The sequence below is a fragment of the Procambarus clarkii genome, chromosome 64 (genome assembly GCF_040958095.1).
Source record: "Procambarus clarkii isolate CNS0578487 chromosome 64, FALCON_Pclarkii_2.0, whole genome shotgun sequence".
NCBI lineage: Eukaryota > Metazoa > Arthropoda > Malacostraca > Decapoda > Cambaridae > Procambarus > Procambarus clarkii.
The window spans coordinates 1,575,907-1,601,204 of record NC_091213.1 but is presented as its reverse complement, the minus strand read 5'-3'; the positions used below and the strand labels follow the sequence as shown (position 1 = coordinate 1,601,204).

General features: G+C 41.6%; 1 protein-coding gene across 1 annotated transcript in view; it reads left to right on the top strand.

Moving 5' to 3' along the window:
• Nucleotides 1-25,298, top strand: part of crb (cell polarity complex component crumbs) — a 227,234-nt gene that overhangs the window by 137,543 nt on the left and 64,393 nt on the right. The window contains exons 21-27 of the mRNA XM_045759691.2: nt 310-439; nt 949-1,124; nt 5,027-5,148; nt 5,569-5,707; nt 16,618-16,797; nt 16,956-17,089; nt 17,203-17,418. Coding sequence (XP_045615647.2) covers nt 310-439; nt 949-1,124; nt 5,027-5,148; nt 5,569-5,707; nt 16,618-16,797; nt 16,956-17,089; nt 17,203-17,418 — 1,097 coding nt within the window. The remainder of the gene's footprint in view (nt 1-309; nt 440-948; nt 1,125-5,026; nt 5,149-5,568; nt 5,708-16,617; nt 16,798-16,955; nt 17,090-17,202; nt 17,419-25,298) is intronic.

Sequence of the window (25,298 nt, the reverse complement as noted above, 5' to 3'; positions counted from 1 at the left end):
AAATTCACTTAAAGGTGATAGTTAACTGCATTAAAACTGATTATTGGTTAAAAAATTTCTTTAATGTAAAGTGATTTACATTAAATCTTGTTGCATACAATCAAGAATGAACTGTAATAGTATTTGAGGTTTAATATTTGAGGTACGTATCGAGTTTGTTCATGATTTACATGAAAAAGTTTAATGAACAAGAAAAACTATTTATGGATTACTGAAAGGAAATCAAATGATATCTAATGATAACATTCTTTCTACAGTATTTGCAATAAATGAGCAGATCATTAGTATGTAAACACTATTTATTTTCAGGATACGAACTTGCCTTCCGATTTCGTACTACGCTGACTAATGGGATTCTCGCTGTGGGGCAAGGGGAAACTTACATTAAGCTGGAGCTTGTACAAGGTCAACTGAACTTCCACTCTTCCCTACTAAACAAGTGAGTAATCTTTGAATCATTTTGTATCTTAATAGCTAATGTTGGCATGTCAGTGCACTGACATAAATGTGGTTTATGTCCTGCATAATATTTTGTCTGACATGCTTGCTGAAGCTTGCTGATATTTGGACTGTATCTGCCTGACAGACTGCAGACTTAGTCTGACTATGTAGTGCACTCTTTAGTTCCTACTTCCTACTGTCCCTCTGTGTACTGTGTCTCCCTAGCAGCACTATGACTGCAGGAACAGTATGAACAGGTTCCTGCTTTGCTGGTGCAGATTATCTACCTTTTGTACTGATTAAACATAGACCTACCCTGGGTGTAGGTTTCTGTCCTAAGAAGCAAGCATGTGACATAGCTCAGAATACAGGCACAGGTACTGTACTGGTGTGTATATCAGTACCAGTTGTTAACAAAATACAGCAAAGATTCGGATAAATGGAGTTTAATTGTATTATATTTGTGATATTTTACAAATACTTATTCCATCATTGTATGTTTTACAGGTGGGAAGGCATTTTCACAGGATCTGACCTGAATGATGGGCAGTGGCAGAACGTGAGGATGTTAGTGAATGACAGTCATGTATCCCTTGCAGCCAACAACGAATCTACTGTTTATCCAATTAACCCAGTACAAAGCATAAATAGCTCGGACACATCATTTTCAACAACAGTCTTAGGTATTTATTGTATTAAGGGTTAAGTATTCATGAAATATTGTATTTGATTATTCATTATATTTTGCCATTTATAATATGAAATGTATGTAAGTTGTTGTTCTTTAAATGTAGTTTACATTAATTCACTTTAAAATTTCTCTTAAAAATAAGGCCTTAAAATCAGTTTGAAAGCATCTTTCTCAGTAAAACCAATAGATTGTTATTTAAGATAAGAATCTGAAGGCAGGTTAACATTTGGCCCCTGTGCCCCAAAGAACTTCTCAAGCATCCTTATAGGGCCATAGAAGGTGTTATACAAGTTAAAGAAAACTCAGTCTGGCTTAGAATATATGTGAAAGGCACAAGTATACACACATAAAGCAGTTCCAAATCCTCACTTGGTGTCACAAGTGAAGAGATACCTATACATAACCAGATCATGCACTCTGCCACGGTATAACCAAAGGGTGCACAAAACTATCCAGTAATATACAAGAGGCAAAGAGTCAGCTGAACAGATCCTAGTGTACAGCTAATGCTGCCTTCTCTGGAAGAACAGTCTAGAGTGAGATGGAAAAAATACTGTGTACACTCAGATTGAGCACACCAGCTGAATAACCGAAGGACACTCTCAAACCCATAAATATGTACACATATTTACACATGTACATATGTACACATATTTACACATGTACATATGTACACATATGTACACACAGAACTGGATGACAAACGAGAGGGCCTCATAATGGTCATGAGAGATATTATTGTACAAGCAGATAAAGATAAATCACGACTGTTGATACTGGGTGACTTCAACTTTAGAGCAATAGACTGGGAGGCCTATGAAGCAAGAACGGAGGACTTTTGGACATGCAGATTTGTGAACCTCATTCTGGAGACATTCTTGTATCAACACATAAAGCAAGCCACAAGAATGAGGGAAGGAGATGTACCGTCAGTACTGGATCTAGTATTCACCAGGAAAGAAGAAGAGATTTTTGACATCCAGTACCTTCCTCCCTTGGGAAAGAGTGATCACGTCCTGTTAGACATTAAATATGCTTTAAGATATCATCTAGAAGAAAATGGGGACATTGAAACAGTTGATAAACTCGATTTAAGGAGAGGCAACTATGCGGAACTTCGAAATTTTTTTAATGAGTGTAATTGGACAGAATTGTTGCTAGGCAGGGAAGTAAATGAAATGTATGCCAAATTTTTAAAACTATACGAGGAAGGCACACAAACATTCATACCAAAACAGAGATGCAGGGCCAGAAAACAGGATTGGTTCGACAGAAATTGTGAGAGGGCAAGAGACCAAAAGACACAAAAATGGAATCAGTATAGGAAGAGGCCAAACCCCCAAACATACCAGCGATACAAAGATGCGAGAAACAACTATACAGCAGTAAGGAGAGAGGCAGAAAGAAATTTTGAAAAAGGGATAGCAGATAAATGTAAAACAGAACCGGGCCTATTCTACAAATTCATAAACAACAAATTGCAGGTAAAGGATAATATCCAGAGGTTGAAAATGGGAAACAGATTCACGGAAAATGAAAAGGAAATGTGTGAAACGTTAAATGAAAAGTTCCAAAGTGTGTTTGTACAAAATGAAATCTTCAGAGAACCAGACACAATAAGAATTCCAGAGAACAACATAGAGCGGATAGAGGTGTCTAGAGATGAAGTGGAAAATATGCTAGAGGAGCTCGGGAAGAACAAAGCAGCTGGCCCAGATGGCGTTTCACCATGGGTTCTGAGAGAATGTGCATCTGAGCTCAGCATTCCACTTCACCTGATCTTTCAGGCATCCCTGTGTACAGGAATCGTAGCAGACGTGTGGAAACAGGCTAACATAGTTCCAATCTACAAAAGTGGCAGCAGGGAAGACCCCCTCAATTATAGACCTGTATCATTGACAAGTGTAATAGTGAAAGTATTGGAAAAGCTAATCAAAACTAAATGGGTAGAACACCTGGAGAGAAATGATATAATATCAGACAGACAGTATGGTTTTCGATCTGGAAGATCCTGTGTATCGAATTTACTCAGTTTCTATGATCGAGCCACAGAGATATTACAGGAAAGAGATGGTTGGGTTGACTGCATCTATCTGGACCTAAAAAAGGCTTTCGACAGAGTTCCACATAAGAGGTTGTTCTGGAAACTGGAAAATATTGGAGGGGTGACAGGTAAGCTTCTATCATGGATGAAAAATTTTCTGACTGATAAAAAAATGAGGGCAGTAATCAGAGGCAATGTATCGGAGTGGAGAAATGTCACAAGTGGAGTACCACAGGGTTCAGTTCTTGCACCAGTGATGTTTATTGTGTACATAAATGATCTACCAGTTGGTATACAGAATTATATGAACATGTTTGCTGATGATGCTAAGATAATAGGAAGGATAAGAAATTTAGATGATTGTCATGCCCTTCAAGAAGACCTGGACAAAATAAGTATATGGAGCACCACCTGGCAAATGGAATTTAATGTTAATAAATGTCATGTTATGGAATGTGGAATAGGAGAACATAGACCCCATACAACCTATATATTATGTGAGAAATCTTTAAAGAATTCTGATAAAGAAAGAGATCTAGGGGTGGTTCTAGATAGAAAACTATCACCTGAGGACCACATAAAGAATATTGTGCAAGGAGCCTATGCGATGCTTTCTAACTTCAGAATTGCATTTAAATACATGGATGGCGATATACTAAAGAAATTGTTCATGACTTTTGTTAGGCCAAAGCTAGAATATGCAGCTGTTGTGTGGTGCCCATATCTTAAGAAGCACATCAACAAACTGGAAAAGGTGCAAAGACATACTACTAAGTGGCTCCCAGAACTGAAGGGCAAGAGCTACGAGGAGAGGTTGGAAGCATTAAACATGCCAAAACTAGAAGACAGAAGAAAAAGAGGTGATATGATCACTACATACAAAATAGTAACAGGAATTGATAAAATCGACAGGGAAGATTTCCTGAGACCTGGCACTTCAAGAACAAGAGGTCATAGATTTAAACTAGCTAAACACAGATGCCGACGAAATATAAGAAAATTCACCTTCGCAAATAGAGTGGTAGACGGTTGGAACAAGTTAAGTGAGAAGGTGGTGGAGGCCAAGACCGTCAGTAGTTTCAAAGCGTTTTATGACAAAGAGTGCTGGGAAGACGGGACACCACGAGCATAGCTCTCATCCTGTAACTACACTTAGGTAATTACACTTAGGTAATTACATGAAGCAAACATATACAATATAGATACAGGATAAGCCATTGAGCAAATTAAATGTTTCAATAGCTGAAAACAAATTACATAATCAGAATTAAGTAAAGTATGACATAATATTAGTTTGGGAACCTTACTGGGCATTTGTGTCCATGTAGTTGTTGTGTTCATAAGGCTGTTGAACTAGTAACTATAAAGTTCCCAGTTGGCCATCACTTGTGACACGTGAGGATTCAGTATGGTTTTGTGTGTGTATTGATGTTCTTCTCATTGTTATTCTGGGCTGAATTGATGTTTTCTCCAGTGCCCTTATAACAAGACTGTTTCTAACGTGGTGTTAGAAAAGTTAGACTCTGGCACGAGTGCTTGAGCATTGTCATGCCTGACTGTGTGAATCCTTGCTGATGCAGCGGGTTTACCCTCGGGAGCAACCAAATGTTATAACTCAAAAAATATTTACCATCTAAAGGTTTCTCATTAAAAAACTGTCATGCCTTGAGTAAAACATGAATCACTACCAAAAAACACAAGTGTTCCAGCCACGCTTGGTAGTTTACTGTGATGTAGGTATGAGCTAATATAGTATATATTTTCTGGAAAGCACTCGGAGATCAGGGAAACTACACAGGTGCTGTCATAAATAGTGTTATTTCATTGCACTTAACACACTATTTTTACAGGTGGTGCAACCCCAACACTCAAGATTCTTTCCAAAGGGGCTCCATTTTTTACTGGTTGCATGGAGGATGTCATAGTGGATGGTTCAATGATGATCCCAAGCACTGTTCCTGAATCCATGAAAGTAAGATATATTATCTGTTTAATTCTTAAGGACAGTTTTTCATCATCTTTCATAGTATGGTAGGTTAGAAAACAATAATAATTCAATGCCAGCTCTAATAACCGGTGAAGTTTAAATTTTAGATGAACTACTGTTGTAATCTGTAAGTGGAGTACTTATTGTCTCTTTTAGAGTTGCAAAATAGCAGTTTAAAGCTTCCACAACTTGTTATTTAGTAGCCAAGGAAGGAAGTTACACATTTAATTAAATATTAAACCAGTGCAGGTTATCTTGGTAAGCTGTCAGTGAATGCTAGCAACATTCTTTGTATGCATAGTGATCTCTTCCACTTAATCCTATATGTGTATATTATAATGTATTGATATATATAAATTATGCACTTGCTACATTTACTTCCAAATCTTGACTCTTGGCATATAGGTTTCAGTTACGGAAGGATGTCCACGCATAGAACAGTGTAGTCCGAACCCTTGCTTGAACGACGGTGCATGTGTTGATCTTTGGACCAAATACCAATGCAATTGCATGAGACCATATCTTGGGGACACCTGCCAATTGAGTGAGTTTTTATATAATTCTCATTGTTTTAATATATTAGAAGACCTGTTTTTTACAGTATAAATGTTCAGCTAGGCATTAAATCCATTCATATCCTAGTTAAGATTTTCTTAGTTACGTGTCTTCAATCGGGATTCTTTACAGTTTTCACTGAATTTATTTTCCTGAGAAAGGCACCGTAATTGTTTTCTTAAGCCATAGCCAAGGGCATACTCATATCACTGCTAAATCACCATGTACTAAGCAACTTTGTGACCTGAGACAATTAGATTTTCTAATGTTCTTATCCTATGGTGAAGGTGTATGAAGCACAGTAGAGAGTATACCTCAATCCAACACCCAGGAAACCTGCTCTTTATTACACCAAAGAACACAGCAATGACTTGACACCCCCTTTTTAATGATGATTGGGCCTCTAACATCATCAACAATTGTTCTGGAATTACATAACAAGCATCTTTGCCTTTACACTGATTTTGGACAGCTTGGACAGAAAACACTTGTGAAGCTAACTAAAACACAGAACAATACCAAGCAAATGACCCCCACAGAGTAAAGTCCAAGGATAGCTGGCACTTGGCTTAGAAGCAGCAGGACCTGTGTGACTGGTTGACAACCCGGGAGCCATACATTGGACAACCGGAGGTGTCCACATCAGTGACAAAACTGTCTTGGAAGGCTCGGGAGAGACTTGGAGCTCTGGCTTCCCTTACTGGAAGTGAGTGAGTGCTAACAAGCTCACACTAGTTTCAAGAGATCTGATCATTTGTTTACATCGTTTAAGGTGTTTGTTTGGAAGTTTCAAGGCTTCAGTTGTTGTTGTTGTTGTTTTTAGATTCAGCTACTCGGAACAAAAAATTCCAAGCAGCATGGGCTATAGATTATGGATATTTGGGGCTCACATCTGCTTCCTCAGGCCTCCAGTAAACCAATGTCATCTTGGACAAAATTCATGGGCACTCGACCTGGGTGTGAGGGACCACATTACTGATAGGTCAACCATGAGCACCAGAATGTGCCAGCAGCTCACAGCAATGCCGTGCATCACTTAAATAATGATGAAATATATAAGTAACATTGATTTTTTTGCGAAGATAGTGTCAAGAAGATCCTGACTGTGATAAAGACCATGTACAATGTTCAGATATCAGTGAACACATTGCTCGTTACAATGTTCACAGCATGAGGCAGACATTCACAGCACACAGCTGCTATTTGGTGCATCAAAGCGTCATAAAACAGGACTTTATATTCCTTAAGTAAATAAACCTGTGTAAAATGGTTCATATTCATTATTTAGTGACCAGGAATTTGATAATAATAGCCGTGTTTTGACTTGAGTTCGTGCATAGTATATTGAGAGGGGTTTGACAAGTCAGGAGGCATCGTGAGCTGACTAGCATGTAATGCAATGCTGTGAATGGGTTACAAGATTACCTCACCCCCAGAGCAGTTTTTGGGATTTGTTATGTTGCATAAAAATATAGATAGTTATGTATAACGTGTACATAGTATAATAACTGCAAAACAGTATGTTTATTGTTCAACGAATATAATTTTTTTTTTTTTTTTTGAGATATATACAAGAGTTGTTACATTCTTGTACAGCCAATAGTACGCGTAGCGTTTCGGGCAGGTCCCTGGAATACGATTCCCGCCGCGAAGAATAATATTGAACTCATGTTAGTGACACAACTATATCTGTGAGAACCTATATTCTACATGTTCTGTGATATAAATAATGTTATTGAAAGCCCAATGCATCATTGCACTTGAAAAATCATGGCAAAAACATTTAAAATACAAATGTAGTTACAACATTGTTCAAAATATGTAGGGCTAGGCTGAGTGATCACTGGTTATGAGAGTATCACACCCACCAAACCAATTTTGTGGTTTGTAATGGAGCATAAAAATATAGATACTTAAGCAAAAATTGTATGTTTTATTGTTCAAATAACATAATATTCTGAGCATGTTAGTGACGTGAATATATGTGTGTGTACCTATGCTTTTCACATTCTCTGATACAAATATTATTATTGACAGCCTAATGCAGTATTGCACTTAAAAAAAAGGTGATAAAAGTATTAAAAATATGAAGAAATATAATATACAATACTGTATCGGTATTGAATGCATGCTGTTATAACTTCGTGGGAAACATGCAGGGACTAAGCAGAACAGTAATAATCTGATTACAGTGTTATTACACTCACTAGAACTGCTTAGTGGTTTATAATGGTACATGAAAATGTACATAATTATATATAAAGTGTATATATACAGTATAGCAACAATAAGAACACTGTTTTCTGGTTTCCTCAGTTTTGGGCAGCACTCTCATTCATAAGATGGGGTCAGAGTGCATCTTAGACACCTGACATGGTTCTTAGGCTTAGTGGTGCCAGCTCCTAGGCTCCAGTGGGCTATTAGGACTCTTCCAAATAGGCCATTTCATTATATTCATCACTTCAATTTCTTATTGATGATTTAGGAACAGTTTTCTGTAGTGAAATTTTCTGTGTTCATTTTTACAAAACATTTCTTTTCAGTATGGTAATTTTTCTTTCTATGCATGCAACTCAGTCCACTGAGTGGAGATATCTTTCAAAATCTTGTCCATCAAAACTTTTAATCATGTCTTTATAATGTTATTTCCCATTTATTTCTTCACGTAGATAGAGTGCACAATTTTTCCACTGTTATATTTTTTAGTAAATATTTACCTCAATGTTTCTTTGAAATTTAACATTCTTCTTTGGAATTGCTTTAGTATTGAGGAAAGAAATGCTATTCTGTTATTTTCTTTACTCATACAGTATTTCCTCCTTCAATTTTTGTAGGAGGAGCAACATGGGAAGCATCACTCTGTAGGTCTTACTTTTCACTGCACTTGCTTGAGCTTTAGTGATTGCTAGTTCTTAAACTGTAATTTGCTCCTTGCGCTATTTTGTTGTATCTTGGCCTTTATTTCACATTTGTGAAACATATTTGTGTATAAATGAATATTTTTAACAATTTTGCTTTGACTAGTAATTTTGCTATTGCTTCTTTGCATTGTACATAAACCTTAGTCACTTATGTTCATAAGATTTGTATGTTACATATACTGTCAAGATTAAATATGATATAGTGTATTATTATAGAAAGCATTCCAGAGATTGAAAAATTTATATTGTGTTTATGAGTTTTTGGAAAGACACATAACAATGTTAGTAGGCAGATACCTATAGAGTGATCTCATGCATTTGGTGGAAGGTTGTAAAATATGGTGAAGAGTTTTCATTGAGAAAGTTGAGTATATGTAGGTTGTAATAGTGCAGTGAGTGAGTGACTGGGTTCGGCATTACTGTAGGTGTATACCACACCAAAATTGTATGTTGTCCTCGTGGTTACCGAAGATGCACAGCTTATTTAATGTGAGAGTAGGCTATTAAAAGTGAATGTGGGCTAAAGTAAAGCAGTGGCATTGAGATTGATTGATTCTTTCTTTATTATGCACCCCATACTCATCCCGTGGGTGGTGGTGGACCCCATACCCATCCCGTGGGCAGTGGTGGAAACGGTTATAGAGGCACATAATGGGTTCCGGAACTGTACCCCATAGTTCGTTTAGCTAACAATCTTGTGAAGCTAATTACACAATTATTAATGTTACATACACAAGTACATATATATATACGTACATGTACACAAATACATATACACAAAGCTGTTAAACTCAATTTCAAGAGAGGACACTATGGGGAACTTAGAAATATTTTCATGGATATAATTGTTGGTATAATTCATGGGACTTGTTGCTAGGCAAGGAAGTAAATGAGATGTATGCCAATTTTGCAAAATATACGATGAAGGCACACAAACATTCATACCAAAACAGAGATGCATACCTAGGAAACAGGGTTGGTTCAACAAAAATTGCAAGAGGGCCAGAGATCAAAAGACACAAGTATGGAATCATTATAGAAGAGGCCAAACCCCCAAACATACCAGTGATAAAAAGATGCAAGAAACAACTACACATCAGTAAGGAGAGAGGCAGAGAGGAACTTTGATAATGGTATAGCAGACAAATGTAAATTAGATCCAGGCCTTTTCTATAAATTCATTAAAAGCAAGCTGCAGGTAAAGAATAATATTCAGAGGTTGAAAATGGGGGACAGATACACAGGAAAATGAAAAGGAAATATGTGAAACATTAAACGAAAAGTTCCAAAGTGTCTTTGTGCAAAATGAGATCTTCAGAGAACCAGACACAATAAGAATTCCAGAGAACAGCATAGAGGACATAGAGATGTCTAGAGACGAAGTAAAACAAATGCTCCTGGAGCTAAGTAAGAACAAAGCAGTTGGCTCAGATGGTTTCAGCATGGGTTCTGAGAGAATGTGCACCTGAGCTCAGCATTCCACTTCAGCTGATTTTTCAGGCATCCCTGTGTACAGGAGTCATAGCGGATGTGTGGAAAAAGGCTAACATAGTTCCAATCTACAAAAGTGGCTGCAGGGAAGACCCCCTCAATTATAGACCTGTATCATTGACAAGTGTAATAGTCAAAATATTGGAGAAAATAATAAAAACTAAGTGGGTAGAATACCTGGAGAGAAATGATATAATATCAGACAGACAGTATGGTTTTCGATCTGGAAGATCCTGTGTATCGAATTTACTCAGTTTTTGTGATCGAGCCACAGAGATTTTACAGGAAAGAGATGGTTGGGTTGACTGCATCTATCTGGACCTAACAAAGGCTTTCGACAGAGTTCCAAATAAGAGGTTGTTCTGGAAACTGGAAAATATTGGAGGGGTGGCAGGTAAGCTTCTAACATGGATGAAAAATTTTCTGACGGATAGAAAAATGAGGGCAGTAATCAAAGGCAATGTATCGGACTGGAGAAATGTCACAAGTGGAGTACCACAGGGCTCAGTTCTTGCACCAGTGATGTTTATTGTCTACATAAATGATCTACCAGTTGGTATACAGAATTATATGAACATGTTTGCTGATGATACTAAGATAATAGGAAGGATAAGAAACTTAGATGAATGTCATGCCCTTCAAGAAGACCTGGACAAAATAAGCATATGGAGCACCACTTGGCAAATGGAATTTAATATTAATAAATGCTATGTTATGGAATGTGGAATAGGAGAACATAGACCCCATACAACCTATCAGTTATGTGAGAAACCTTTAAAGCATTCTGAGAGAGATCTAGAGGTAGTTCTAGATAGAAAACTATCACCTGAGGACCACATAAAGAATGTTGTGCGAGGAGCCCATGCCACGCTTTCTAACTTCAGAATTACTTTTAAATACTTGGATGGCGAAATACTAAAGAAATTTTTCACGACTTCTGTAAGGCCAAAGCTAGAATATGCAGCGGTTGTGTGGTGGCCATATTTTAAGAAGCACATCAACAAACTGGAAAAGGTGCAAAGACATGCTACTAAGTGGCTCCCAGAACTGAAGGGCAAGAGCTACGAGGAGAGGTTAGAGGCATTAAATATGCCAAAACTAGAAGACAGAAGAAAAAGAGGTGATATGATCACTACGTTTGGGAGCCGGTCGGCCGAGCGGACAGCACACTGGACTTGTGATCCTGTGGTCCTGGGTTCGATCCCAGGCGCCGGCGAGAAACACTGGGCAGAGTTTCTTTCACCCTATGCCCCTGTTACCTAGCAGTAAAATAGGTACCTGGGTGTTAGTCAGCTGTCACGGGCTGCTTCCTGGGGGTGGAGGCCTGGTCAAGGACCGGGCCGCGGGGACACTAAAAATCCCCGAAATCATCTCAAGATGACCTCAAAATACGTACAAAATAGTAACAGGAATTGATAAAATTGATAGTGAAGATTTCCTGAGACCTGGAACTTCAAGAACAAGAGGTCATAGATTTATACTAACTAAACAAAGATGCCGAAGAAATATAAGAAAATTTACTTTCGCAAATAGTGGTAGATGGTTGGAACAAGTTATTTTAGAAGTTGGTGGAGGCCAAAACTGTCAGTAGTTTCAAAGCATTATATGACAAAGAGTGCTGGGAAGACGGGACACCATGAGCGTAGCTCTCATCCTGTAACTACACTTAGGTAATTACACTTAGGGTAATTACACACACACACACACACACCTACACATTCTAAAGGTTACACCCCTAGTGTCAACACTTGCATCAGAGGAGCTGATTTATATATTTGCTGTAAAATATTAATTAAACTGCATATAACAGTACAGTGCATTCTTTTATGCATAATGGCATTTAAAGTGATCTTTCCACTTATAATTGCATAGGCTTACAGTATGCAGTATTGAGTATCTTAAGAGTATCTTACTGTATACAGTACAGTATATGCTTACAGTATTGAGTATCTAAGATCTCATTATACTTTGCATAATTAGAATATACTGCTAAATATTTCTTGTTGGTAAATAAGATAACCGTGCAACAGGTTCATACAACAAATTTCTATGTATTAAAATGTAATGTATTGTTTCAGGTAGCATTGTTATTATTTATTGAAGTCATTATGAATTTTGAGGTAACTTAGAACTGTTACTTAATATAGTTTCATGGGTATAGTACAGCTAAATCTCCCTTAAATAGATTAATTAGGCATCCCACAATTGGGATGTTTTGTCAATTTTGCATATATTTTAGGTTTTCATACAGTTTGAAGTAAAGAATATGGCTTCCATTGAAATGTGTCAATGTTGCCCAATATGATGTATTTTTGTTAATATCATTAAATATTATGGGAATTTTTCATTGTATTGAAACTTTTGTGTAATAATATTTTGTATTGAATAGCTTAGATTAGGAAACCAAACAAAACAGTCCATCTCTTCAGTGACTGTTGGTGGCAGGAATTGTGTAAAAGTGGCATGTGTGTGTGCGCATGTGTATAATAATGCATGTGTATAATGATGCATGTGTAAAATTATTATGTATTTAACATGTGTAGTTAAAGGACAAGAGCTATGCTCATGGTGTCCCATCTTGCCTTTAATATTTGTAATATCACACTTTCAAACTGTTAATGATTTTGGCATCCCACCACCTTTTCACTTCAATTGTTCAACTGATCCGTGATTCTTCAAAAGAAAACTCGTATATTTTCTGGGGGAGCCCCGTCGGCTCCCCCAGAAAAGGGGGGGAGGGAGCCAGTCGGCTTAGCAGACAGCACGCAGGGACACATGATCCTGTGGTCCCGGGTTCGATCCCGGGCACCGGCGAGAAACAATGGGCAAAGTTTCTTTCACCCTATGCCCCTATTACCTAGCAGTAAAATAAGTATCTGGGAGTTAGTCAGCTGTCACAGGCTGCTTCCTGGGGGTGGAGGCCTGGTCGAGGACCGGGCCGCGGGGACACTAAAAGCCCCGAAATCATCTCAAGATAACCTCAAGATATCAGCCTGGATAGCTCCTGGGGAGGTTATGGATATATTAAATTTCTGGCATCAGCCAATGTGTATGGAGTTCTAGGCCTACTGGGGACTACGAGCCAGAACCTGGCCCCCCTCAGAGAGGCATGAGAAGCAATGGCCTATAGAAAACCCCCGTGTGGTTGGAAGTATTCTATGTCTGCCATCGACAGGGTCAGGCACTCAGAAAGGTAAGCGCCCCAAAACAAACCCCTATTCTGGTGAAAACATTGCTACAAAGAGCCGAATGAGTGGACAGAACTCCCCAGATGAAAACAAGCAAACTAGCATGACGTCATCACATTGCCGCGCCTCTGTCTGTGTAACCCCTTCCCCCTCTTCCCGGGAGAGGGAAGAGTCCGTTGGCTCTGCCAGACTTTTGGGTCTCCGGAAGTGGATCTCTTTGCATCCGCGTGGTCAAGGACGTCTCCTGGTATTCATGGCGCCCTTCCCCAACTGCGAGGCCGTCGGGGTTGATTCCTTCAGGCAGGACTGAGCGAGGTGGGGTTACTTGTACCTCTTTTTCCTGGTTCAGTTGTTGCTCCAAATCCTGGCTCACTTGGAGATTTACCATGGGAGAGTAGTCCTTTTGGCCCCTTGGTGGCCAGCCCAGCCTTGTTTCAGGCTCTGCTTGCTCGGTGTCCGAACCTAAGGGTCTTCCCGTGGCTCCACCTCTTTCAGGAGATCGGTTCTGCAAATTACAAAGCTGGTATGCTCCTCTCCTCGAGTCTTCGTGTCTGGTCTAGGCTGACTCGAGTCTATCACCATTTGTATGGGGCGCCGGTGGCTTAATTGTTGGTCTCCCATCTGCGTGCCTCGTCTTGTCGGCAGTATGAGGTTTCCTGGCGGTCCTTCTGGTTTTTCCTATCACTGCAAAGGTGTACTTTGGTCTCTGATTGGATTTTCTTGTCCTTCCTGTCGTGGTTGTTTCAGGACCGTCATCTTATGCCGAATATTGTCACCACCTGTTGTGCGGTGCTGGCAGAGCCATTCCAGTTTGCGTTCGGTATTGATGTTACGTCTACTCCATTCCACATGTTGTCTCATGCGTTGTTTCATCTCCAGCCTGCTCATGCATCGCCCGAGCCCTCTGGTCCTTGGACCGGGTGCTCTCTTTCCTCTCTTCTCCTCAGTTTGTGGAGGCACCTTCAGTACAGGATTGTTTTTCCAAGGCTCTTTTCCTGTTGGCATTGGCCTCTAGGGGTCGGGAGAGGGCGCTTCATGCACTCCTCCGGCGAAGGGTTTTCTGCTCTTTTTGTCCTGGTGGTAGGTTTGTTCGGTTGCAGCCGTCTCCTTTTCTGTCGAGGAATGAGACTGCTGCTTTCCAGAGGGGTCCTTGGGTTGTTGGTTGTTGGTGGGTCAAGCTGGAAGTGCATTGCGTGTTGTGTCTGATTATGGCTCTGCCAGTTATTTGCGCGCTACAGTTTTGGTGACCGGGAATGCGCTGTGAGTTGATCTGGTTTCCCTTCTTCCCTGTTCCCAAGCTCAGGTCTGCCAGGTCGTCTGCAGGATTATTAAGGCTAGCCAGCCTGTGGTCTATCCTCATGCCCATGACGTGCGTAAGTTTGCTGCTTTGGCTGCCGTCTTTGGCAACATATCTTGGGTTGACTTTCAGGCATGGGGTTTTTGGATGGTTGAACAGGGTCCTGGCTGCTCGCCAGGATTTTGGTGAGCATCAATGTCCCTGGACCTGGTAGGGCCTGCGTTGCATTGGGTCATCGGTTGCAGCCAGTTGTCTCAGCTTCGCGTTGAGGAGTGGTGCCTGATCGCCACCCGGGTGATTCCCTGTTTTCTCTTGTCTTTGGGGAGGCAACAGGGCTTCCCTCCTAGAAAATCAGAGCTGAATGTAATGAAACTCCATTTTCTGGGCAAGTTCCGAAGGCTCCCCCTGCATCCCTCCCTCCCTCCCTCCCTCCGGTCGGCGGTGTTTTCGCAAATTTTGACATCCAGCCTAACAACTGCAAAGTAGATCGCCGGCGTGGGGGTCTGGGGCTCCCCCTTCCCCTGCCTGGGAGGGGGAGGATTGCTCAGACAGCGGCACATGATGGCGTCATGCTTGTTTGCTAATTTTCGTTTGGGGAGTTCTGTCCACTCGTTCAGCTTTCGGTAGCAATAGTTTACCAGAATTGGGGTTTGTTTTGGGGTGCCTACCTGTCTGGGTGCCAGATCCAGTCGATGGCAGACATAGAATGCTCCCAACCTCACGGGGGTTTCTATAGGCCATTGCTTCTCATGCCTCTTTTGAGGGGGGGCTCCAGGGAGCCTCCGGGACTCACCCAGAAAATGGCGTTTCTCTACATTCAACGCTGTTTTTTTGCTTCATGTGCACGTTTCCTATCTGGCATGTTGTGTGGGTTTGGCTTTGTTGTGCTTCAGACTGCATGCATTTTCCAAGGGTGCCCACAAACACTGCACTGACAGAAATATCTTCTCTGGTGTACTGTATTCAGTTCACCCCGGGGAGGGAAGGCCAATGGGGGTGGAGAACCTTGCTTACTCTATTCATGGGTCTTTGACTCCTTTGTTTGGACTCTTGGCTGCGAGTGGTTCGATTGATTGTGTTGGGTCTTGCTGAGGCGTGTGCATTTGTTTATTTGACATGCTGTGAATGCCAGTCATAGCTTGCTTTTTTTGGCTTCACTTGACCCTAACATGTACACAACCCTGACCGCAGAAGATGGGCAAATCAAACCCATAAAGCAGTAGCTGCTTGATACATATGAACTTCATCAGGAGAGTCAGATAGGAAAGCCACATGTGGAGGGCAAACCCCACAGGACTCTGGGCTGTAGGTGTCTGACCCAACAGGCAGAATGGCAATGGCAAAATGAATGATTATTGCCCAGTGGCATGGACAACAAACAACCCTCGAATTCACACTAGGAAAGAACAAGCTTGGAAGGAATATTCATTGGCCAACTGAAGTAGATTTCCAGAGCCTGAAAGGAAAATTAAATAGGATGCCCAGACACTGGGGACACTATGCCAGACCTAAATGTAAGCCAGCACAGCATTGGCTACATGACTGTGAAAGTTTACTGTGGTGTGCCGTGTAAACAAGCATGCAAGCCACCAGTGCACCCATGTAGAAACATGTATGAAGAAAATTGACAGAGGAATTCTTGAAGCCTTAAACTTCAGGAACAAGAGTTCATAGATTCAAGTTAAGCACATGAAGGTGCCGAAAAAATATTAAGTTCTCTTTGGCAAACAAAATGTTAGACAGTTAGAAGAAGTGAGGTGGTGGTGGAGGCCAAAACCCAAGTGTAAATCTTCAGTCTTCAAATTTAATTTCTGTACAATGTTTTTGTGTCTAATCGTATAAGAATCTTCAAAATTTATCTTTGCAATGGGTCTGTGATATTCTTCTTTTTCAGTCTAATATTAATAATAAATTACAGCTCATACTTTGGAAGTGTTGCCTAAAAGATTTGATAACTGTACACACTTAGTTCTATATAGTAAAACCAATTGTTTTCTCACAGGCTTCACTCCTGTCACGTTTGGGAATGAAGATACAAGAGACAGCATGGTAACCGTGGTGATCCCTGAAGTAGACCACGGAACATATAGGAGCCACGCTGATGTGTCAATGTTGGTACGCACCAGGGAGTCTACTGGCCTCATCTTCTATCTGGGAACTCTGGATACTGCTCATACCCTAGGTTGGTGATGTTGCTTATCAAGTGTTTTTGTGTAATGATTTAAAATACTTCCATGGTTAAATGTTAAGTGTCATAAATATTTTGAAAGAAACTGAATAAATCTAGCCACTTACACAAGTTTATTATTCATTGTTGTTTATTTATTTTCTCTAATTTAGGATTCCAAGAGACACACATAATTGTAGAGCTTAAAAATGGCAAGTTAGTTACTCGTATTTTACTGGATGGACCTGAGGAAGTATTCACAATTGAAGGCTTGACACTCTCAGATGGTGACCCACATCTTCTTCATGTAAGTATTTTAATTGTTTTGAAATTGATGATGTTAATACTACATTAATTCAGTGAAAATTTATCTATTGTTGTAAAATAAATGATACAGTACTGTAATTATTTTGCTAACAGGTAAAGCGCATCAGGAATGAGCTTGAGGTAAATGTAGACAATGTGCTTGTGCTAAACACTACCCTGACGTATGGTGGTGACCTCCAAGCCCAGGTTCTGTACCTTGGAGGTGTTCCTCAGACCACATTAGCAAGGGTGAAACGTCAGCTTGGTGTCACCAATTTTACCACAACTATAACTCGACCAAACTTCAAGGGAACATTGCAAGATATTCGGGTGAGTAATTATCACATTATCTGTATCAAAGATCCTTATTGTTAAAATTTATTTTATTATTTTTATTTTATTTTCGATTTAAATTTCAAATATACTGTACTTAGGTTAATGGTTTTATTATCCTGATGTTATGTAGAATTATTACAAAAATAGCATTGCACAAGATTTTTATACTAAGCAGGCATTCATTCCAGGAGAGACTGCATATTCCCAAACTATGTAATATTATGTTGAAAGCCTTACAGAGAAAAATACGTTTCTTTCCAGTCCAGTAAATTTTGTTTTCTGGACGAGCCCCCAGTGACCTTGAAGCTATCTCACTGAGATTGCTCCATGAAAATGGGTTGTATCAGGTGTGGGAGTGACTTACTGGAGACCACAGCTAAAACCTGGTCCCCCCCTCACAGAGGCAGAGAGATTGGGTAACAATTCACCACCACACTTGGAAAGCCTGTAGATAGTCAGTGAAGCTTTACAGATGCAGCAATCTTCGTTGTTCAGTTCTTTTGCTGTTTTCCAATTGGACAGTTATGTTGCAGGTCTTTCAGATGAGGCAAGCAACTCTGTTTTAGGCTAAGTGCTGGCTGTCCTTGGACTTGTTTCCTGCAGGGGCCATTTGCTTTGTACTTGTTCTATAATTTAGTATTTTGCTTCACATGCAAGTTTTCTATCTGGTTTGTTGTGTAGGCTTAGTTTTGTGTTGCTCTGAGCTGCATACACTAGGTTTTTTCCAGAATACCTGCCAGCACTGCCAGTGTACTGGCAGAGATCTTCTCATGTAGTGTTTGGGAGTTTGCCTGAGAGGCCATGCCACCAGGGTGGAGAGGCTTGCTTAGGGCTATTCACAGAACTTTGACTCCTCTCTCTTTGGGCCCCAAAGCCAAGGGACCATTCTGTTGGTTGGGCTAGGACACACTGAGGCTTACATGTTTGTTTATATGATGCTGTGGGTAGCAATTGTAAGCCTGATTGTTTTGGTTGCATTTTTTGCTTTGCTTTGTTAGCTGTCTTCAGGTTCTGGTAATTCATGGGTGGTTGCCATGTTTTTTTTTTTTTGGGGGGGGGGGGCATCAAGTCTACACTCCCTAAGGTTTTAAGTGTCAAGGTGCTTATCATCTTTGCTACCAGCTCTGCATTGACTGAATCTCCTTTCATTGTAGAAGCTTTTCAGGCAGATTCCATATTGCGAGCTAGGTTTGATAGGGTTAGGCATTCCTGGCACTGTGATCAGTTGTATGCCCCAGAGTTGGCCCCTATGATATTTAGGGACCCAGAATTGGAAGTGTTGGTGACTTCCACCTGAACTAAATTTGCCTCTCCTCTTCCTTTCTCAGCGGGTGTGATTTGTCTTAATTATGGTCCTTTCCCCAATTCTCCCCTAGTTTCAAGTCCAAAGTGTCCAAGGGTTTCAGAGTCAGGGTAAGGCGTCAGGGAGCCCCAGAGGCTTCCTAACACCTTCCCTCCCCTAGGTGTGTTTTATAATTCTAGAACTGGCAATGTCTGGCGTCTGTAGCTGTATTACATCACTTAACTCCAGTATCTTTGATCTCACAATGTTGGTGTATACAATTTTCAGGAACATGTTCCCCCTCTCCTTATTCTTCACTCCCCCCCCTCTCGCCCGTGATTTTGTTGGTTTGCCTTTATGTACCACTTTACTGGTTCTGCCTACCCCTATCACTTTGTAGAAAAAAAAATTGATTTCTTCTTCATTCCTGCTCTCATTTAGATGTTTTCCCTCGATGAGGTTCAGTTTCAGCTTCTCTATCTTCCTTTGAAAGATTTCATCTTAACGACCATACTTTCCCTTCCTCATCACTTTGTAATTTTCTAGCATTCCTTAGCACTTCTTCCATCTGTTTGGCACCGTTTAGGGTGATCCTCGAAGGTCGATCTTTCCCTTTTACGTACTTTCCAATTCTCCTGTAGTCGCAGATATTCTCTACGGTAGTAAGACCTTCGATGAGGCCAACAATTTTATCTACTACTTTCTCTTCTTCTACAGCTCTTTCTGATTTAGATGTTATCTCCTTTTCTTTGCAACCAAAAACTATCAGGGACTTACTTCGATCAACTGTGTTTTGCACCAACTTTGGGTTAGATGCCAGTTCCTTTCTAACTTCTAGCCTAATGTTTATTTTATCCTGGTTGCTGCAGTGTTTGGCTTCCATTACTGCTGCTTTTATTTTTTCCTTCTCCTTGGCCACTTGAGCATAGGTGAATTGCACATCTTTCTTGCACTGTTCTATTCCCTGTGTAACTTCCTCCATCTGTACTGACATAAGCTGTTTTTTCTGTTGAATTTCCTTACCTAACGTATTGTAGTCATTTAAGTTTAACCCTTAAACTGCGCATGGCGTATACTATATATATATATATATATATATATATATATATATATACATATATGTATATACATGGGACATGAGTAACATGTCCCACGGTGCGCATGGCGTATATATATAATAGTGTAATATAATAGTATAATATAATAGTGGCTTTAGGCATTGTATGTACTAGCTCTATCTATAAAGCCAACAAACTTTGTAAAATCTCTTTATGTATGTACCTTACCTAAATAAAAATTATTATTATTATTATTATATATGCCATAGGGTGCCAGGCACAATTCAAATGGCCCGCGGCTACACAGTGTTCACATCAGCTTCCTCAGGGCTCTTGTAAACAGACGCCATATTTAAAAAGAATCGTGGGCAATATTCTCCGGTGTGAGAGCCACAGTACTGTTGGAGCAACCATGGCTGGCACACTCAGCATGAGCTAACAGCATTGCTGTTCAGCTTGTGACCACAGCATCGCCTAAAAATGTCAAAATAAATATGTAACTGCTATTATTTAGCGATGGCAATATTACAGATGACTCCTGACTGTGATAAAAATGACCAGGATTGTGATTATAGCAGGATTGTTGTGATAATTAGTGATGTGTGGGAGTAGTAATGCTGTGAGAGGGAGGGAGATAGCATCGTTTACCGACTGTGTGGCCACCTGTTGTCTGCATTCACCATACCAGCTCAGTGGTTCTCTATGGTGAACACAAATGTAGATACTTATATTCAATGTGTGTATTAGTGTTGTAACTGCAAAAGGATTATGTTGGGAGGAGCCATTTGAGTGACAGAAGTGGCATCATCTGCATGACTTTTCTAGCTGTGTAGATCATGGCCCTTATGCTCTTTGGGCACCCTACAAGCTTAGGTGTACAGTTATGGTGCATACAACATGTAGATACTTATATATAATGTGTGTATATAGTGTAATAATGCTGCAAACAGTATTGTTGGGGGAGAAATTTAGTGCGCCTGACCTTGAATGAGTGAGGGAGGCAGCCGCCAGCTGACTGTGAGTGTAGCCATCTCTCTTAGTGCCTGAACTAACTATATCAGCTTAGTTGTACAGTTGTGGTGAACAAAACATGTAGATACTTATATATAACGTGTGTATAGAGTGTAATAGCAGCAAAACTATTTGTTTATTGTTTTATAAACGTAATAATTGAACCACTAATATGAACACCATACTTTTGAGTATAGTGATGATTCACACATGTTATTATATAAATCTATCACACTACACACTATTGAATAATATTACTGCAAAAAACTAAGAAAAAATCAGAGACATTGAAATAATTAGGTAGTAATATCTTTGTGGCAACTCCCACCTGTCAGCTCGGGTGACGCTGACCGCCATTGACTGACCGCTCTGTCAATGCCCACATTTTGCCAGACTTCCTCGGCCTATTGCGCCCAAAATATGTCACCTACTATTTTTTTTATTTTACCCATGCTCAGGGAACACAAATTAATCATTTTTAGAAGACGTAAACAAATTTTAGAATTTTTTTTTTCTTGAGCACGGGTGTAACCTCAGGACCCCTTAGCAGCTTAGGGGTTAAATTTGCTTTAACTTCTTTCTTCAAATGTTTGTTTTCCTCTTTCATGGCTTTGCAATTTGTTTCCAACTGAGTCTTGTCTTGCATAAGTCTTTCACTAACCCCTCTAGACCTAATACTTTGCTACCCAAGTGGCAAAGCTACCCAAGTTACTTTCTTTCAATTTGCTGATTATTTCTACATGATTAGTTCACTATAATATCTAATTTTGCCAACTTCATGTGTAAACTGCTTATATCAATGCTTTTTTCATTTAAACTACCACAATCCAGCACTGTCGTTTTTTCCTCTTGCCGGTGGCCATCTTGAATTTTGTCTGCACTGTGAACACTAGGGGCAACTTTTTCTCATCCAATTTTTTCACTTTCCCTGATACATTCGTGTTATCTCGCCTATTTATCAAAAGCACCACACATTTATGTTCCTTGGGACACCACTCACTATCATCAACCTGTTCTACAATACTTAGGAATTTTGAAATATCCCGGAGCTCCTTTCAACTGTAGCTCTAGGTAGATGCCACTGCCATCTAGTGACAGTACGTGGAGTCGGTCAGGTGACATTTTATTTGTTCTGAACTTTATTTTGTGATTGGTTATTGCCAAACATTTGTCTAGCGTGGTTTTTAGTGCTTCATTCTCCCTTTTGGCTTTCAGGCCTGTTTTTTCTGTGGGGAGCCCCTACGGCTCCCTGGAGCTTATCGGGCTAATGTGTGTTATGTTAGACCGGGACATTAGCTAAGGAGTTCAGACCTACCAGGGACCAGCGCCAGAACCTGGCCCCTTCAGAGAGGTTTCAGGGAGCAATGGCCCTGGAAAACCCCATATGGTTGGGGGTTTTCCTTATCTGCCATCGACCGGGGTTAGGCACCCAGAAAGGTAGGCGTAACAAAACAAACCCCACATGGTAAGAAACTACAACAAAAACCGAACAGAGAGGTAGAAAACTCCCTACAATCCCAAGGAAACAAGCAAACAAGCAAACATCACACTTTACTGCCGCGCCGATCGTCCGCGCAGCCCTCCCCACCCCGGGAGGGGGAGGGGGGAGCCCCGGACCTACCGCGCCGGCTGCCAAGCTCCAGTTCGTTCGCTAATGTCAACCGGGATTGACGCTTCTCTGGCCTCAGTTTCCTAGGCGGTGTTTGCCTTGTGTGGCGTTCACTGCCGTGTGTTGTGGTGTGCGGTGGCCAGGAGTACTTCATCAGTGCCGGGGCTGCATGTGCTTAGTGGCTGACTTCCCTAAGCGCCCTGTGAGTACTGCCCTTGCGTTACAGGGTTATCTTCCCTGGGGCGTTCGGGAACCATTCCCGTAGAGGTTCTTGCTGCTCGGCATTTGCCTCGCCCTTGGGGCCAGCTGGGGCTTGGGGCCCTTGTTTGGCCCTGGGTAGGGATCGGTATTGTGCTGGTTAGGGCGTCAAGGTGTTGCGCAGCCTGCCACCTAAGCGGCGGCCGGTTTCTGTTGCCTCTGGAGACGGTGTACGTTTGCGGGGTTTTTCTTTTGTTTTTCATTTTCTTGCCTGGTGGGGGTCTGCCTAAGGTGGTTATAGTTCCACTGGTAGTGTTTGGCGGCCCTCTGCTAGGCCCCCGTGCTTGTACACGTCTCAGGGGTTTTCAGTGCTATAATCTACCCTCTTGTTATGTTTGGGTTTCTTAACCGGTTAGCAACACCTTGCCCGGGCTTCCCGTAGTTGTTACCCTACGGGCCCTGGAAACCCCTGTCTGGGCTCGGGGGACCATTGAATGTGTCTTCCGGGTTCCAACCCGTCTTGAACGGGATCGTTGGTTGCTGTTCCCTTGTCTCCGGGTGACAGTCGCCATTTTTACCTCCGTCAGGCTGCCTGTTGGGTCACTGACACCTTGACCCGGAGTCTTGCGAGTGATTCTCTGCTTGTTCTCCAGTACTCTCCTGATGTTATTACTGTTCAGAGTACAGGCGGCATCCGTGTTGCTAGCTAGGTTAGGTTGCTGCAACATGCTAGGTTGGTTTCCCACTCGAATGCCCGTGGCCGCCCCGTTTGGTTAGGTGCTGCTCGCCCCTTTCTCTCCATGTTCCCGGCTCCGGACCGTCTGCGGGTTTCGGGGTCGGGGCGGGGTTCAGTTGCGGCAGAGACTCGGGCGGTTTTCGGGGGCTGCCCCGTTCGGGTTGGGGACGGAGGTTTGAGCCTGTGCCTCCTGCCAAGGCTTCTGGGTCTTACCAGCGGCCCTTTCTTGTTGCCTTTCCCATGGGCTCTTGCTTTTCTTTCAGGGCGGAGGGCTTGGAGGACGGCTCTGCCCCGGGGCCTCTGTTGTTGGTTCCCGGGGCTGTGGGGGTTGCCTGCTAGCAGTTCTGGGGCGGTTTTGCCCCTTCAGGGGTTTTTCTGCTGTTGGGCGTCGTTTTTCGCCCTTCCAGTCTGCTAGCTTCCCACATTTGCTGGCGTGTTTTTGTGTATTAAGCGTCAGTCACAGCCCCTGCTGGCGGCCATTTTCGTCTGCCGGTTTCACGGCATGGCCACCAGGGCGGCGTTGCGGTTTGTTTACATGCGTCTGGGTGTGCGAGCGAGCGTCTCTGGTGAGTTTTCAAAAAATTTGCAGGGTTTTTGTTCTCCTGTTGTCGTTTCTTTGTTTTTCTGGTGTTTTCTTGCCGTTGCCTGTTCCTCTGGGAACGTTTGGGTGTTGATTTTGGGTCTGAGCCTCTGGGTTTAGGCTCAGTGCCCCTGGCTGGTATGCTTGCTCCCACACCTTGCCCCTCGGTTTTCGGTCTGTTGGGACCGTTTTCCCAGGGCGTTCTGCTGGGGTCTGTGCTTTGCCTTTTAGTGGTGTTCTCCGCCAGCAAATGTGGTGGTTTGGGCTCCCCCTGGTTCGATTCTGGGTTCCTTTGGGTTCCTTGGTTTCGTTCTGGAGGTTTCTTCCTCTTGGGCCCCCTTTTGTGGGTTCAGGGGACTTTGTTTCCTCGTGTGACCCGGTTCTGCCTTTTGGGGTTCCGGGGTCTTCCTGGCTTGCAGACTGAGCTTTTTGGGTCTTGGCACATGTTGTGGTTGTGCTGGGACTTTGTGGTTTTGCTGTCGAGGTGGGCCTTTTGATGCAGTTTTGTGCCTTCTTTGCCTGGCCAGCGTAGTGCTCTTTGCCACTAGTCGGCGGCTTGTGCTTTTACAATATATGTCCTCACCTAGTTGTGCTTGTGGGGGTTGAGCTCTGGCTCCTTGGTCCTGCCTCTCAACCGTCCGTCAACAGGTAATTACCTAAGTGTAATTACCTAAGTGTAGTTACAGGATGAGAGCTACGCTCGTGGTGTCCCGTCTTCCCAGCACTCTTTGTCATATAACGCTTTGAAACTACTGACGGTCTTGGCCTCCACCACCTTCTCACTTAACTTGTTCCAACCGTCTACCACTCTATTTGCGAAGGTGAATTTTCTTATATTTCTTCGGCATCTGTGTTTAGCTAGTTTAAATCTATGGCCTCTTGTTCTTGAAGTTCCAGGTCTCAGGAAGTCTTCCCTGTCGATTTTATCAATTCCTGTTACTATTTTGTACGTAGTGATCATATCACCTCTTTTTCTTCTGTCTTCTAGTTTTGGCATATTTAATGCTTCTAACCTCTCCTCGTAGCTCTTGCCCTTCAGTTCTGGGAGCCACTTAGTAGCATGTCTTTGCACCTTTTCCAGTTTGTTGATGTGCTTCTTAAGATATGGGCACCACACAACAGCTGCATATTCTAGCTTTGGCCTAACAAAAGTCATGAACAATTTCTTTAGTATATCGCCATCCATGTATTTAAATGCAATTCTGAAGTTAGAAAGCATTGCATAGGCTCCTTGCACAATATTCTTAATGTGGTCCTCAGGTGATAGTTTTCTATCTAGAACCACTCCTAGATCTCTTTCTTTATCAGAATTCTTTAAAGATTTCTCACATAATATATAGGTTGTGTGGGGTCTATGTTCTCCTATTCCACATTCCATAACATGACATTTATTAACATTA